This window comes from Taeniopygia guttata, chromosome 1 (assembly GCF_048771995.1).
Source record: "Taeniopygia guttata chromosome 1, bTaeGut7.mat, whole genome shotgun sequence".
Lineage (NCBI taxonomy): Eukaryota > Metazoa > Chordata > Aves > Passeriformes > Estrildidae > Taeniopygia > Taeniopygia guttata.
This window is the reverse complement of record NC_133024.1, coordinates 26,053,887-26,067,103: the sequence shown is the minus strand read 5'-3', so window position 1 is coordinate 26,067,103 and position 13,217 is coordinate 26,053,887. Positions and strand designations below refer to the sequence as shown.

Genomic DNA, 13,217 nt, shown 5'->3' with positions numbered 1-13,217 from the left:
TTTCAATTGTCATGTCTTTTAATTCAAGGTTTGCAACTGAAGTTAAAGCTCTAGGAATGGATTTAATTTTTTTTATTAATAAATAAAGTAGCTTGTACTTCATTGAAGACTTGCCAACTCTGCAGACTTATAAATAATCTAATTTAATGCATTTTTTCCTGTCTATCTACAGCACTCGACATAAGATTACAAACATCTAGTCAAACCCAAAGGTGTGTGTGCTGTTGGAAGTTCTGTGTAATTGGTTTTGAATGTGATTGTGACAGAGCTCCTGGAGAGAAGAATGTGAGAGAACAAAGTACCCAAATGAACAAAGAGCATTTTAAATTGAACCAACACTTCCAGCCAACCTGGCCTGCTGTAGCTGAGGATTGCAAGGCTGAAGAGACATCTAAGCTTGGGATTTTGCTTGAGGTGGTGCTGTCTGAGTGGGGAAAGGTGAAAGCACAGAAAGATTTCAACATCCAGTGACAGCCAATGTCCTTGATTTTCCTCCAGCCAGTCCTCCAGTCTTTCTCAGAGTCAGATGCTGTGCTCCTCGCTGGGAATGCTGCAGCTTCATGCCTGTCACTGACAGCCTTGAGCAGCATTCAGGGCAAGCCTTACAAAAATCCCACACTCCCCCTCATTTCACAATAAATCACCCAGGCAAGAGTTTTTCCTCCCTCACTGAACTTTTTAAGTGATGGGTTTTTTCCACATACATGGCAAATCTTGATAGAAAGCATTTAACAGTGTGCACTAACAAACTTATACAACATATACATTACATATATATATTATATATATAGAATGTTCTATATACAAACATATACAACTTTTTAGATCTCTACAGACTACAAGAAAATTGATAATTATAGTCACAAGTGGTGAACTTAACAGAAATGGTAATTGGCAACTGTCTGGAAATATGTAAAATATGTAAGAGTGGAAAGCTGTGACCTGATGGGGAGTACTAAAGAAAAGTTGCTTAAAAGTTTAGTATTAAAAATTTTAAGTTTGAGGGCAGCTAAATTCTCATTTCTCTGTTGCATAAAAATGCAAATGGAAATCTAGTGGCAGTTTTTTTTTCACCCTGGTGTTAGAGACTCTTGGCAGCCAGAGTCAGTTGGGCCTTGTGTAAAAGACTTGTTGAGGACACTTTTCTCTCTGGGTGAGCTGCAGTGATTAGCAGTCAGAAGTTGCTCTTAAATTTTCTTCAAAGAGCCCACGATTCTAATCAGCCTCTGGGGCTGCTTCTGACTGCCACACACCAGGGCAGAATAAACTGGCTGCTGGACATTTTGAATGCTGCCTTAGATGATTTTGTTGGCCGGAGACCAGCAGATTTGGATTACAGGCCAGAGCACAGGCCCAGTGAATAGAGGTTGAACTGAAGATCAAATTGCTATCATGTTCTCCTTTATTTCTCATCCTCAATGCCTGGTTAGACCAGTGCTTCCTCACAGGCACAAGTGGCTACTTCTGTGACCCAGCTTTGGAAGGAATTCCCCAACCCAGTCCCTATTGGCATCAGATTGGCAAGCTTGGCTTATCCTTACACACATACACACAGAGAAATCCTCTTGGGTCCTGGACAGCTCCATTTCCTTAGCTCTCAGCAGAAGCCCAGGCACTGCTCAGGCTTTGACCTTTTTCCCCTGTAAGTTTCTACAGTTCTGACACCCTAAAGCAGTTTCTCCTGTTCCAAACTTGTGGTGTCTCATTCCAAGTTGAGCTAAACCTGTCAGGGCCATCATTTTGATTTTGGCTGCAGCAAAATGTAAAAATCCTGTAAATCATGCAATGCTGTTCTGCTACAATGGGAATTTAAAACTTAACACCTCAAATCTCTTCCAACCCTTTTACTTGTGCAGAGGGCCAATTGTGAGGCCAGACTTGTGGATGGTACAACTTCCTGGGCTGTATTTTATTGTAGGTAAAGGAAGGAGAAGGAAAATATGTCTTTGAGAGGGATTATCTGAACACTGTGATGATACAAACACCAGTGAAGTTAAGGTCTAGGTGGGAGTGGGATGGTGCCTGTCTCCATCAGTGTCCATCAGGATTCCTTGAAGAGACAGAAGATGTTACATTTCTTCAGAAGAAAAATTTTAAAGGCTGTTTTTCCAGCTTTTCCTCAATTTCTTTTTTCTAATTTGACACTGTCCAGATACATGAAAACAAGCCTTCAGTGCCTTGTTTCCAAGCCAATCTTGGAAAAATTTCTAACCTAAGAGTTAGCATGTGTGGCAGTGAGTCTTGTAGGATAGGGTGGAACAGGATGGGCAATAAATCCAGCTTACTGTTCTCTTCTCTGGCTGTGGGTTGCAGAGTTTTCTGCAGCATTCACTGCAAAAACCAAACAAGCCACTCTGAAGCAGAAGCAGAACCTTTAGCAGTGTGAGCAGAGTATAAATTGCCACTCACCCATGGTGTCACTTTACATCTGTGTTCCTATATGTGATGACAGTGGTTTTCCATGCTCTCCCCTGGCCCACTGTATAATATTCCTGCTCTAATCTCTCTTTCTCTCAAAGGTTTTGGAGGGGTTTCTGTGCAAGACCCCTCTCATAATTTCAGCTGAGCATTTAAACTGCTCTGTAAGCTTCTCTGCAGCCTCTGTGAGCAGTGTTTGATGGGGCTGTGGTTTCCCATCTTGCCTTTCCTAACTTGAAGAAATGCTTTCCAAAGCTGGTTTTCTATTCCTGTTACTGGGAAATAAGGCAACAGACTCCACGGGGATGAAAAGTGCCATGGCCCCCCTTCAAGGACAACAGATAGATCTAGAGCACATTTTAAAAAGTGTAGATTAGGATGATGTTTCATGTGCTCTGAATTGCAAATAAACCGTCTATGCACATGTCATAATCATCTTTTTAGATAGTGCCTGTCCAGCTACCTGCAAAATCGTTAGATTTTGGGGATAGGATTTTAATTTTTTTTTTTTCTGGTAGGATTTAAAGAGCACTGCCTTGAGCAAGGCTTTTCAAGGGAAATAAATAGCAGATAAGAAAATGCAGCTCAACTCATTTTTATGTGGAGAACAGTAGCAAACATGCTTGAAATGTCCTGGCTTTTTATAATATAACTTTTAAAAAATAAAGATTTTTGTCATTGAAGGTGTTTTTTTCTTGGTGTTTTTTTTTCCTTTTTCTTTTTCTTTTTCTTTTTTTTTTTTTTTTTTTTCTCAGAATAGAAATAAATCCCATTTTTCTTCGGTCACAACATGCTTCATTTTCTTTTTTTTTTTTTTTTTTTGTAAGTTGGCAATTAGTCATGCAAAGTTTTATAAGTGCATTAACATTCGAGTTTGTACAGAGTATTTTTAACCAGACGCACTCCCCATAGTTCATACCTACAGCTTCTGAAAAACTACATGCCACAGTGATGGTTGAGTTCCTTTTGGAAAAAAATCAGCCACCCCAAGAGTCAGCTGTTGGAAAGACCCTCACGATTTCAGCTTCTATCCCACGGTCTGTAAAATTTCTCCTTGATATCCACTGTGATGAATCCAATAACAGTAACAGGAAAACATCTTCTAGGAGAAAAAAACTGTCTCTGGCCATTGACTGGTAGATCTGGGAATAAAGGTTGCTTCCCTGAACAGTGTTCTTAATAAAGCCACAAGCAGCTTCTTTGAAAGTCTAAAACTGGTACCACTTTTTGTCCTTGTATTTGAGCATCACCTACAGAGATGGGAAAAAACCCAAACAAATGGTAATCAAACACCGCCCTGCATATGAGAGACCATACATGACCTAGGCCCATTAACTGTCAAACTTCAGAATTAATAAATGCAGAACAATGCAATACTTCACTAACAATGTCAGCAGGTCTTGAGTCCACTGAGATTTCATATTTAATTTCATAGTTATTACATTTAAAAAGCGTTACCCGCTATTGCTGATTTTAAAAGATTTTCCCTGAGGAACTTTAACTACTTTTCTTCTTCAAAAATTAAAGGAACTTGCTTTCTATAGTAATAAAAAGACACTTCTCTATGGAGCATAGTAGATATGCCCTGACTATATAAACTTCTTGCAATCCAGGGCATATTCTTTCTGCCTCACACTAACAAAAGGCAATAAAAATGTAAAGGTTTTGTCCATAGATGTGATGCACATTAAATAAAAAATGTGCATTTTGGGAAGTATGCTTTGATGTTGTTTTATCTTCAAGAAAAATCATTTTAGTTTTCCCAGAGTGGGAAAAGTTTCCCAGTTTAACAGCGTGGGATGGAAAAGCTTTCCATTTCCAGCTCCAAGCACAGAAGTTATTCCTATTCCTGGCAAGGCCTATTCTACATAACAGTACCACAGGGCTGTACTAGTAATGTTCTCCTCTTCCCAGTAAGATCTGTAAAGGTTCCTATACACTCATCCACCTACCTGTTTTCTGCCCTACGCATGGTTGTGCTGCATTAAGTGGCTTAAAAAGACAAACCATAACGAATCAGTGAGAAAGGCAAGATGAGAAATGCCATGTTCTAAATTCAGGGGCTAACAATGGATGCTCACTTCTGGAAACGTGAAAGGAAGGGGTGTGTTTATTTTGGGCATTCTAATAGTTTGGGAGCAAGGAACAATGCCGTGCCAGCTGACATGAGCACACCTCCAACACCATGACTGAGTGGAGGGAGAGAAGGGCACTTGGCTTTCCCAAAGGGAAGCACAGGCTGGGTGGCAGGGTTGGCAGTTGCCAGTTGCAGGGTGTGGGTGCCAGGGTTCCTACCTCGTGTGCATGTTTGGAAAACGCCTCTGCGCTGGCCATCATGCTGGCAGTCCTTTCATCCAGCTCGCCCAGCTTCTGTCCCCTCTCGTCCAGGGCAATGCGCGCACGAGTCAGGTCCCCAATGACCCCACCCGCGGCTCCTCTCACGCCTTCAATCCCGCCAGATCCAGGGATGTGCTGGGCCAGGCTGCGAGAGGCTTTTCCTGCTGTGGCCTCGCCAACTGCAAAGAAGAAATGGGCAGACAGAGAGACAGGGATGAGCTCCTGGCCTGGCTCTGTCAGTGCTCCCCAGGCTCGAGCTGCCGCCTTGCAGCAGTGACATCACTGGAGGGGCAGGTGGCACATCTGGAAGGCTTTGCTTTGCCACCACCACATCTGCAGTGCAGTCCTGTGCCCCCCGCTCAGCTGATCAAAAGAAGCTGCCAAGGTGAAGGAGTTATGGAATGGCAGACAAGGATCCTCCCCTTCCTCCACTAGGTCAACTTTCTCTTTTCATCAATCATCTACATCTTGTGTATTGCTCCATTCCTAGATGACAAGGGCAGGGGATCTCAAGAATGAATTTCTGCCCAAAAAACCCCAAGCAATAAATTACTCACAAAGCTCCTCCCTGTCAAAAGCTTGTCCGCTTCCTCCAAAAAGTCCTTTGAGGAAGCCTCTGTTTTGGGCTTCTGGTGTTTCCACAGGAGTAAACAAATCCCCAAGCATGTCCTAATAAAGCCAGAAAAAAGTCCATGTAAAAGGTTAATGAGGTGAAAGTGGTTCTAGGTGTTTTCTTGATTTTCATTAACAAGCCACATACACTGGATCAAATCAACTAGTTTTAAAAGAGTCTGTTGTGTGAACAGTATAGTGCAGGTAATATTTGTGTATTCTGACAAATGCTTGGGCTAACTAGACTCACTAATGCTTTCAAAGGGACTTGGTTTGTCACTACCCAGTCCCATGTTTGTTACCAGAGAAAAAAACCTGCAGTTAATACAGAATGAAAATACCAGTGATAAGGTCACATTTTGCTTACAAACAGCAGAGGTGACACTATAATTGAATAAACAATTTGTTGTGTATTTTGCTTTAGTGATTGTCCAGCCAGGCTGGGCAGTCACTCTGCTTTCTTTTTATAGCACACCTGAGTTCAACACTTGCCAGCAATTCAGTTTGGTAGTTTGTCTTGTGGTCGATTTTTTTTTTTTAAACAAAATTCATTACCTTCCTTCAACCTTCCTGCACCCCATTACTGTGCCATCAGCATAGCTAAATAAGGACATCTGCTGAAGGCACTACTCTGGTGCCACATCTTGGAACAGTCACTCCAGACAAATGTCAGGCTCAGATTTATTTGCAGCAGTGTTAGGAAAAGCCAGCTCTCTGGAAAAAAAACTGATGGGAAAAGTGTGCAGTCCCATTAGTGTTTGAAACCAGGGGGCTGTGCGCACTGGGAACAGTTTCTGCCCTGTTGCTCAGCTCTGTGTTTGCTCAGCCAAGCCTCAGCTGGCAGATCCAGCTGCTGTGCTGCACACAGCGCTCGCTGCTGGGGGCTGAATGTGAGGACAGCGCAGTGACTCACAGCCACTGCTCCTCTGCACAGTCACCTGCTCTGGGGAGAAAAATTACTGCAGTCCTTGGACCCCAAGTGGAGCTCTCATGCAGCCCAGCTTTGTTTTCTCAGGTAGCGGGTGATACTGGGTTATCTGCTTTCTGTACACACATAATGACCATGCAAACCCTTTTTTGCCTAAAAGCCAAGATAAAAGCAGCCACAGTCCAGCAGTACAGAGAAGCAAGGGCTGTGTTTCCCTTTGCTTGGTAGTTGCATGGTGCTGTTAAGGCTGGTTAAAAAAACAATTTAGCTTGTAACATCCTCTTGCTGTAGGTCCATAGTTTAAGATGCATCAGACAAACCTTTAGATTATTTTAAAATTGGCTCCTTGCAAAATAATCTCCTCTCTGGTGGACAAAAGCTGGTGTGCAATGCTTGCTCCTCAAAGTGCCTTTTCAGACTTGAGACAGACAGTGCTGTGATGTGAGTTGAGCAGCTCAGCACATGTTATTCCCTAGGCCATAATGAGTGCTGGCAGGACCATTTCTTTTATACTTCCATTCTGGTTCACTGCTAATTATATAACCCAGAACTTATTCCCCCTCTTTTTTTTTTTTCCCTTTTATTACTCATGTTCCTCCCTGTAACCTCTCACAATTCCTTCTCTTCAGTAAATGACATTCTTATTTGCATTTTCATTGTAAAATAACCAAACCAAACCAGCCCATCTCTAACATTGTAAAGACCTTTTGCACAGGTGCAGGTGAGAGTGCATGAAAAAGCCCAAGGAACAACAGAGCTGCTGACCTCCCTCTGTTGGTTTGGCATCATTCACTCAGGGCAAGTGGAAAGGAACAGATCTGTCCTGCCCCTGCAGCACTGTCCTTATCAGGGCCAATTTACCCCTGATGAGTGAGGCCACCATCCCTCCCACACACAGGCACCAGAGTGAGGTGTGAGCCCTACCTGCAGGTTGTCACACATCTCCTGGCTGTAGGTCAGTCGCTGGATCTCGGTGGGAGAGCTCAGGTACAAAGCTTGCCCTTCGTTAGTGAAACAAAAGGTCCGTGCTATCCTCATGTCTGTGACAGGCAAATAGTTGATGTCCAGCAGAGGGCGAAGGCTGGGCAAGCTGAGGAGAAGCAGATTCCCAGGTTAGTCACCAGCTGCCACACATGGTACACCTGCTCTGTGCCTGCATTTTAAACCAACACTTCACTTTATGCTCTCCATAACTGCAACAGTTAAAGTATAAATTCAGCTCTATGCTGAAAAATTAACTAACTGTTAACTAACAGTTAACAGCTCTAAGCTGAAAAATTTTGCCATAAAAATGCTGCATTCCCATCATATTTAGTTTGGTTGCATGAAGGGATTTTGGCTGCCTTGCCTCCATGGCCCTAAGGCTTCTGCTACTGTCTGGATATGGGATGTGCATGTGGCACAGTATGGCTTGTGCCACAGGGCTGGGTCGTTTGCAGGGCAATGCCTGCAGGGACATCTGTAGGAAAGGGTCTGGCAGGGCCCTGCTTCCACCCTGTGGACAAAGGCTCCAGCATCGCCTTTGCTGTCCCTCCAGCTTCCCGTGGTTTGCTGTTTTGGAAAGGCCTTTCCCAAATTTAAATGGCCTGGCCAGGGAAACAGGGAGCAGCAAGGTGAAAGTACAACTACAGGGCTACTGCACAGTCAGCTCCCAGGGGGAGGGGACCAAGTGCTCTGAACAGAAAAGCTTCAGAAGTGCCAAGAGTGGGACTTGGTACTTCACAAAGGATAAACAAAACCCTTTCTATGGCTGAGTTCTATACTTCTCTATACCTGACCCACCACAGCTGGGCAAAATTATCAAGGCTTTCTTTCATCATAGTTAAAAAACACCAACCATCTACTGTCACAGGTAGGGGATTACTAGAAAAAAACAGGAGCTTGCTTTACTGTGCACCTTCCTGCCTTAACTCCCCATGTGGAGACAGCCCAAGGATCAGGTATGGCTGCATCAAGGCAGGGACCTAAACACACCCACCAGGGAGTTAATGCAGAGCATCAGGCACTCTGGGGCAAACACAAGTGGAGTGTAACAGCCCTGTGCCTCCTCTTTGCTTAGTTTTGCCACAAGATTAGTTAGATAAGTACCTCAGTGTCATGATGTGCCCATTAGCACAAAAGCACGCCAGACAGACGCTGTTACAGAGGGTGACCACATCTGCTCGCAATAAAAAGGACGTTTCGGTGATGTTGTGGACATAAAGACATGTTTGGGAAGGCAATGAGAAGACTTTGGCTTGTTTTTCTGAACAAATGACTGCAAATTGATGATCACCCATATCCTGGGAAGAGGAAGGGGAATGCATGACAAGTTTCCTTTTCCTTGTTTTGTCACCGTCATCAGCACTGTGTGGATCCCTCCATACTTCATAGGGCTGATGTATCAATGTCCCCATGCAGTCCAAGCACGCGAAGGTCAGCACGGCTCCCTTCAGTGTCAGCACGGTGCCTGCAGAACAGAATTTCCTCTTACTGCCACTGGCACCAGCCTGGTTGTTAGCACAGCACGGCTGACACCCAGTTTTGTAAACACTGCACACACATTAATCCAGCCAACGTGACAAGGCATGCTTGCTCAGTTCTTTCTGACCACATGAGAAGGTGAACAAACAGCCTGCCAGTGCTGGAAAGCTCTCAGGCAGCTGATATCTAGAATGATGGATGTAATACATGCTGTTGAAGATGGCCTGTTGTTTATCTCTACATTATACTAGTAGAATATGTATTCTCCAGCAGTAAATTTTCTTTAAGTCTGGTGACCTTTCAGCATTGTTTTTCTAAACAAACTGGGGGTGGGAAACCTCTGCTTCTGTGCATTCTCCATTTTTTGTCCATTTTTAATGCACATGCTGCCTCTCCTCAGACCTGACCTCTCAGCCCTCTGTTCTCTCTGCTACACCATCTGTCACTCACTCAGCCAAGGATCTCTCCTGGTACAGCAACCTGCCAACATTTTAGTTTCCTTTCCTGAACTCCCTTCTGCTTCTCTGCAGCTTTCTGATACTAAGACAGCCAAATTTCTTGCAGAATCCCATACAGAATTGTAAACAGGACTGTAATTTCACAATATGAAGGAGCTCTGGTAATTTCCCTGTCCTCACAAGAAACACATAACTTTGCCTGTTACACAAGGCAATCTTTGGAACTAACACAACCAAAGCATCTCAGTCCATGAAGCTGTTGGTCCCTCATGAACATCTTTACCTGTGTGCCCTCCACTCAGTGAGTGACCACTGCTTCATTTTTTGAGACATTTCTGCCCAAAAGGCCATACAAAATCATGCAGTTATTGCCCCATTGTACCAAGACAGATAAAAAGCAGGAAAAGAGCTGCACTCTCACCACTTGGTGACACCATGACTGGCTCTGACTGCCGTAAATCGTCACTAGCAGGCAGATTAAGGGACAGGATTATGACCATTCCGAGGCCTGTTCCGACCCAGAGACAGGAGGAAACAGCAGAGTCGTTCTTTCGGGCAAAGGACTCCATGAAGTACAAAGCTGTGATTGCCTCCTTTGAGTCCCTGTCGATACTGGATACGCTGGAGCTTCGGGAACGGCTGAAGGAGTTTTCCCTATTTTCTGCACAAATAGATACAAGCAAAGAGGCATAAATTAGTGCTCAGGAACAGGCACAAGCCTGCAGCAAATACAAACTCCCTGCAGAATACAGAAAGTAAAGTTTTCTTAACCTGAGCAAACATTCTGACCCTAGCATTGCCAGCTTGCTGCCAGTGTATAAATAAGTGTGGAAAATGCTGTCAGACATCATCAGTTAGATCTGCATTAGAAATAGCTGCCTATTATGGAGATTAGCATGGACTAATTAGAATTTACAACAGCCTTAGCTCAAAGGACTTGTTCTAAATAGCACAAAATAATTTTAGACCCATATGTTACCAATGCATTTAGAATTAATCCAAGTATCTCATTGCTGCAGGACATGATGCCATTACCAGCTTCAGAGCACGTGTCCCCTGCTCTGCTCTTGTTGCCATCATTAGGACATTCTAGCACTCCGTTCACAGACATCATTTATTGTGAAGGTATTAATAACTGTTCCCTGGGGAAAAGACACCCATTGCTGAACTGAACCCAGACTCCAAAACGTCTCAGGGTACACATCCACTCCTGCTTCCCAGGGAGTGAAGTGAGAAACTTGATCTGTGCCCTTGGCAACAACTGCAGAGTGAACTGGCACTGCCTAAGCTTCAGCAGGCAGCATCGAGAGCCAGCTGGAGACAGAGCTGTGCTCTCCCCACAGCAAGTGCCCAGGTACAGAGACTCTCTCTGAGCTTTTCAGAGAGAGGTAACCACGATCAGGCTGAGGAGCTCTGCTTTGCTGTGCCTAGTGTCAGGCAGGAAGCACGAAGCTGTGTGAGGGAGCTCTTGGCATTAGCAGGAACATCAGAGGCTAAAAAGCACAGAGGGTAAAATGTTCCTGGAGAGTCAAGGAGCCAGAGGGAAGATGGGACTAGGGCTGGCTGCTGCACAGTCCTTGCAAAATAACTTATGCCAGTGCTGCTGTTTACCAACCTGTAGTTAAAAATGGGATCAGATAATTGGAAACCCCACATTATCTTTTGCAACAATAATAACTGGAGGTGGAGAAATAGTTGAAGGTACTTGATCTTAGATAAAGGTCTTGCTCCTGAACCTATCATTATGAAACAGATATGTATCTGGTACAAAATTATCCTTCTTATAGCTCAGAAGAGTCACCTCTCCAGAGCCAATAGAAGTGTCTAAAAAGAGGAATAGTTTCTGCCATGGTTGAAGAATAAAATTAGAAAATTGATTTCTCACCTACTCCAGCATAAAACAGAGCTAATCCCCACATTGTATACAGGGTTTCTGTGCTCCACCAGAGCAGCAGCTTTGCCAGTAAATCTCTTCCTCAGACAACAAACTGCAGCATTGTGCTCCCCTGCCCAGATGCCTCAGTGCAAACTCATCCCTACACCGCAACTCCCTGCGGAAGACTGGAGAGAACCAGGGTGAAGCACTGCTGGAGCCACACCAAGTATTTCTGCATGTGCTTCTGCCTTAAATGCTGGCACACAGGGCTAGGGCAGATTCTCCTGCTACTCTTTCACACTTGGGCCACCTTCTGTCCTTTGAGGGTATCTGTAGCATGTCAAAGAGGAGTTTCACAGGACAGCTGCTCCTGGCACTTCAGTTCCACTCTCATGGAAGAGAAGCTCATGTCTACATGAACTTCCAAGCGCTGCCCTTGCCTCATTTCCACATTCATGTAGGCACTGTTGCAGCTCTCAGGTTGTGTCTCAGCACTGCTCCATGTAGCTGCACAAACTGAGATTGTTGGCACATCTACAGACACAGCTGCTAATTACTTTGAGAATTAGTGTCTCCCATAACCCCAAGAACTTTGTACTTCTGCAGGGAATGAGTTGGCCCAGCTCCTTCCTGAGCACTGACAGCTGCCAGGTAAAGAAAGGAAGACAGTAATTTCAGAGCAGAAATCATCAGGACTCCACATATATATATTCCCCCCCCCCCCCCCCCAAAGGGTACCTAATCTTTAATAAAAATGCTTTTATGTAATTAATCTTCTATTTAACAGGTGTATTAATATCACAGTCACAAAAAATTCAAAAATGGTGGTGCTCAAGCTAAGAAAGATGTTGAAAGGACAAATGCAGTTAGTGTAGGCGACATACACAGAACTTAAAATATATGATGTGCCATTTGCATGTGTCATCAAGCTTTCTCCCTCACTAAATTAACAAGAAATGTTCTTCACTCCTGTGCAGTACAGTTAACTAATACATCTCTGCAAAACTGACACTAACAGATATAATCTTTAGGACACTTTTGGGAACATACTGTGCCATTTTCTATTAAATACACTGCTCAAACTGAAATTCTAAAGATCAGCAAGACATATGCCAAAATTTGATGTCATTAAACATATCTGAACAGTAAAGTCTGAAACTGCTGTGTGACTTTATTGGCTGTCTCTAAAGCAAGGTAGAAATCTCTACTCTTCATAGATTTCAGGATAAAATGTAGTCAAGTCTTGTTCCCTGGGACTCTTTTCTCAAAGAGATTCTACCCCAAATACTTCATCTAGAAAGCATGCAATTGTACCCTGGAGAAACACAAAAGCACTTTCCTTGGGAAGTTTTAAAAATTTGCCAAATAATTTGCAAGTATGATTTCTATGTCTTAAAATGACATCCTGTCTTCTCAAAGTTGACTTGCCAGTCTGTAGCAGTTCTTAACCCAACCACCACATACCAAGTTTTCTGTTCTATTTTCCTTTTCTTGCTCTGCATGAGGGGTGTAGAAAGAATGTTAGCTACATCTTTCTGCAGGAGTCAGAGCTAGGACCACTTCCATGTCACATAGGTCAGATTTATTTGGATTCGGTGCTTCAGTGAGGGGACAGGACATTCACCTGGGAAAAGCTCCTCAGAAGTTTCCATCTTCTCCTCCTCTGGAGAACATCCTGCTACATGGCACTGTCTCATAAATGTGCTCCTGTCTCTAGACTGCTTCGTGCTTTGAGGAAGCCCAGTATTCCGTTTTCTCTGAGAGGCACACATTCAGCTCTCAGGGTCCATTAGGTCCCATACAGCCCCTCAGACCACCACATCCTTTCTCCTCTCCCTCTTGCACACCCAGATTTCTTGGCTTTTCTCCTACAATAGGTCTCCAGACTGTTCCTGCAGCTGGCAGAGGAGAGCACCATCAGAGGGATCCAGTGGCCCCTGAGTGCTAAGCAGTGACTGTAACTTGGGAGATGCTGCTGTTGGATGATAAACAGCTCTGAGCTAAAGCATTACTACCTGCAGTCAATGCATTTCAAAAAACTGCATTCCATGGGTCAAGGCCACACAGAAGGCCAAGGCCAAGGTCAAGGCCACTACTGCTGTCTTAAGAGTAGCCCTGCTTACTT

At 43.9% G+C, this 13,217-nt stretch overlaps 1 protein-coding gene across 9 annotated transcripts in view; it reads right to left on the bottom strand.

The window, feature by feature from the left end:
- Positions 1–13,217, bottom strand: part of STXBP5L (syntaxin binding protein 5L) — a 180,323-nt gene continuing 167,106 nt past the window's right edge. For all 9 annotated transcript variants that reach the window (XM_030266358.4, XM_030266367.4, XM_030266391.4 and 6 more), the window contains 6 exons: positions 9,638–9,877; positions 8,384–8,744; positions 7,220–7,385; positions 5,313–5,424; positions 4,714–4,934; positions 1–3,668 (listed from right to left, as the gene is read on the bottom strand). In XM_030266358.4, coding sequence (XP_030122218.4) covers positions 3,627–3,668; positions 4,714–4,934; positions 5,313–5,424; positions 7,220–7,385; positions 8,384–8,744; positions 9,638–9,877 — 1,142 coding nt within the window. In that variant the 3' untranslated portion in view covers positions 1–3,626. The remainder of the gene's footprint in view (positions 3,669–4,713; positions 4,935–5,312; positions 5,425–7,219; positions 7,386–8,383; positions 8,745–9,637; positions 9,878–13,217) is intronic.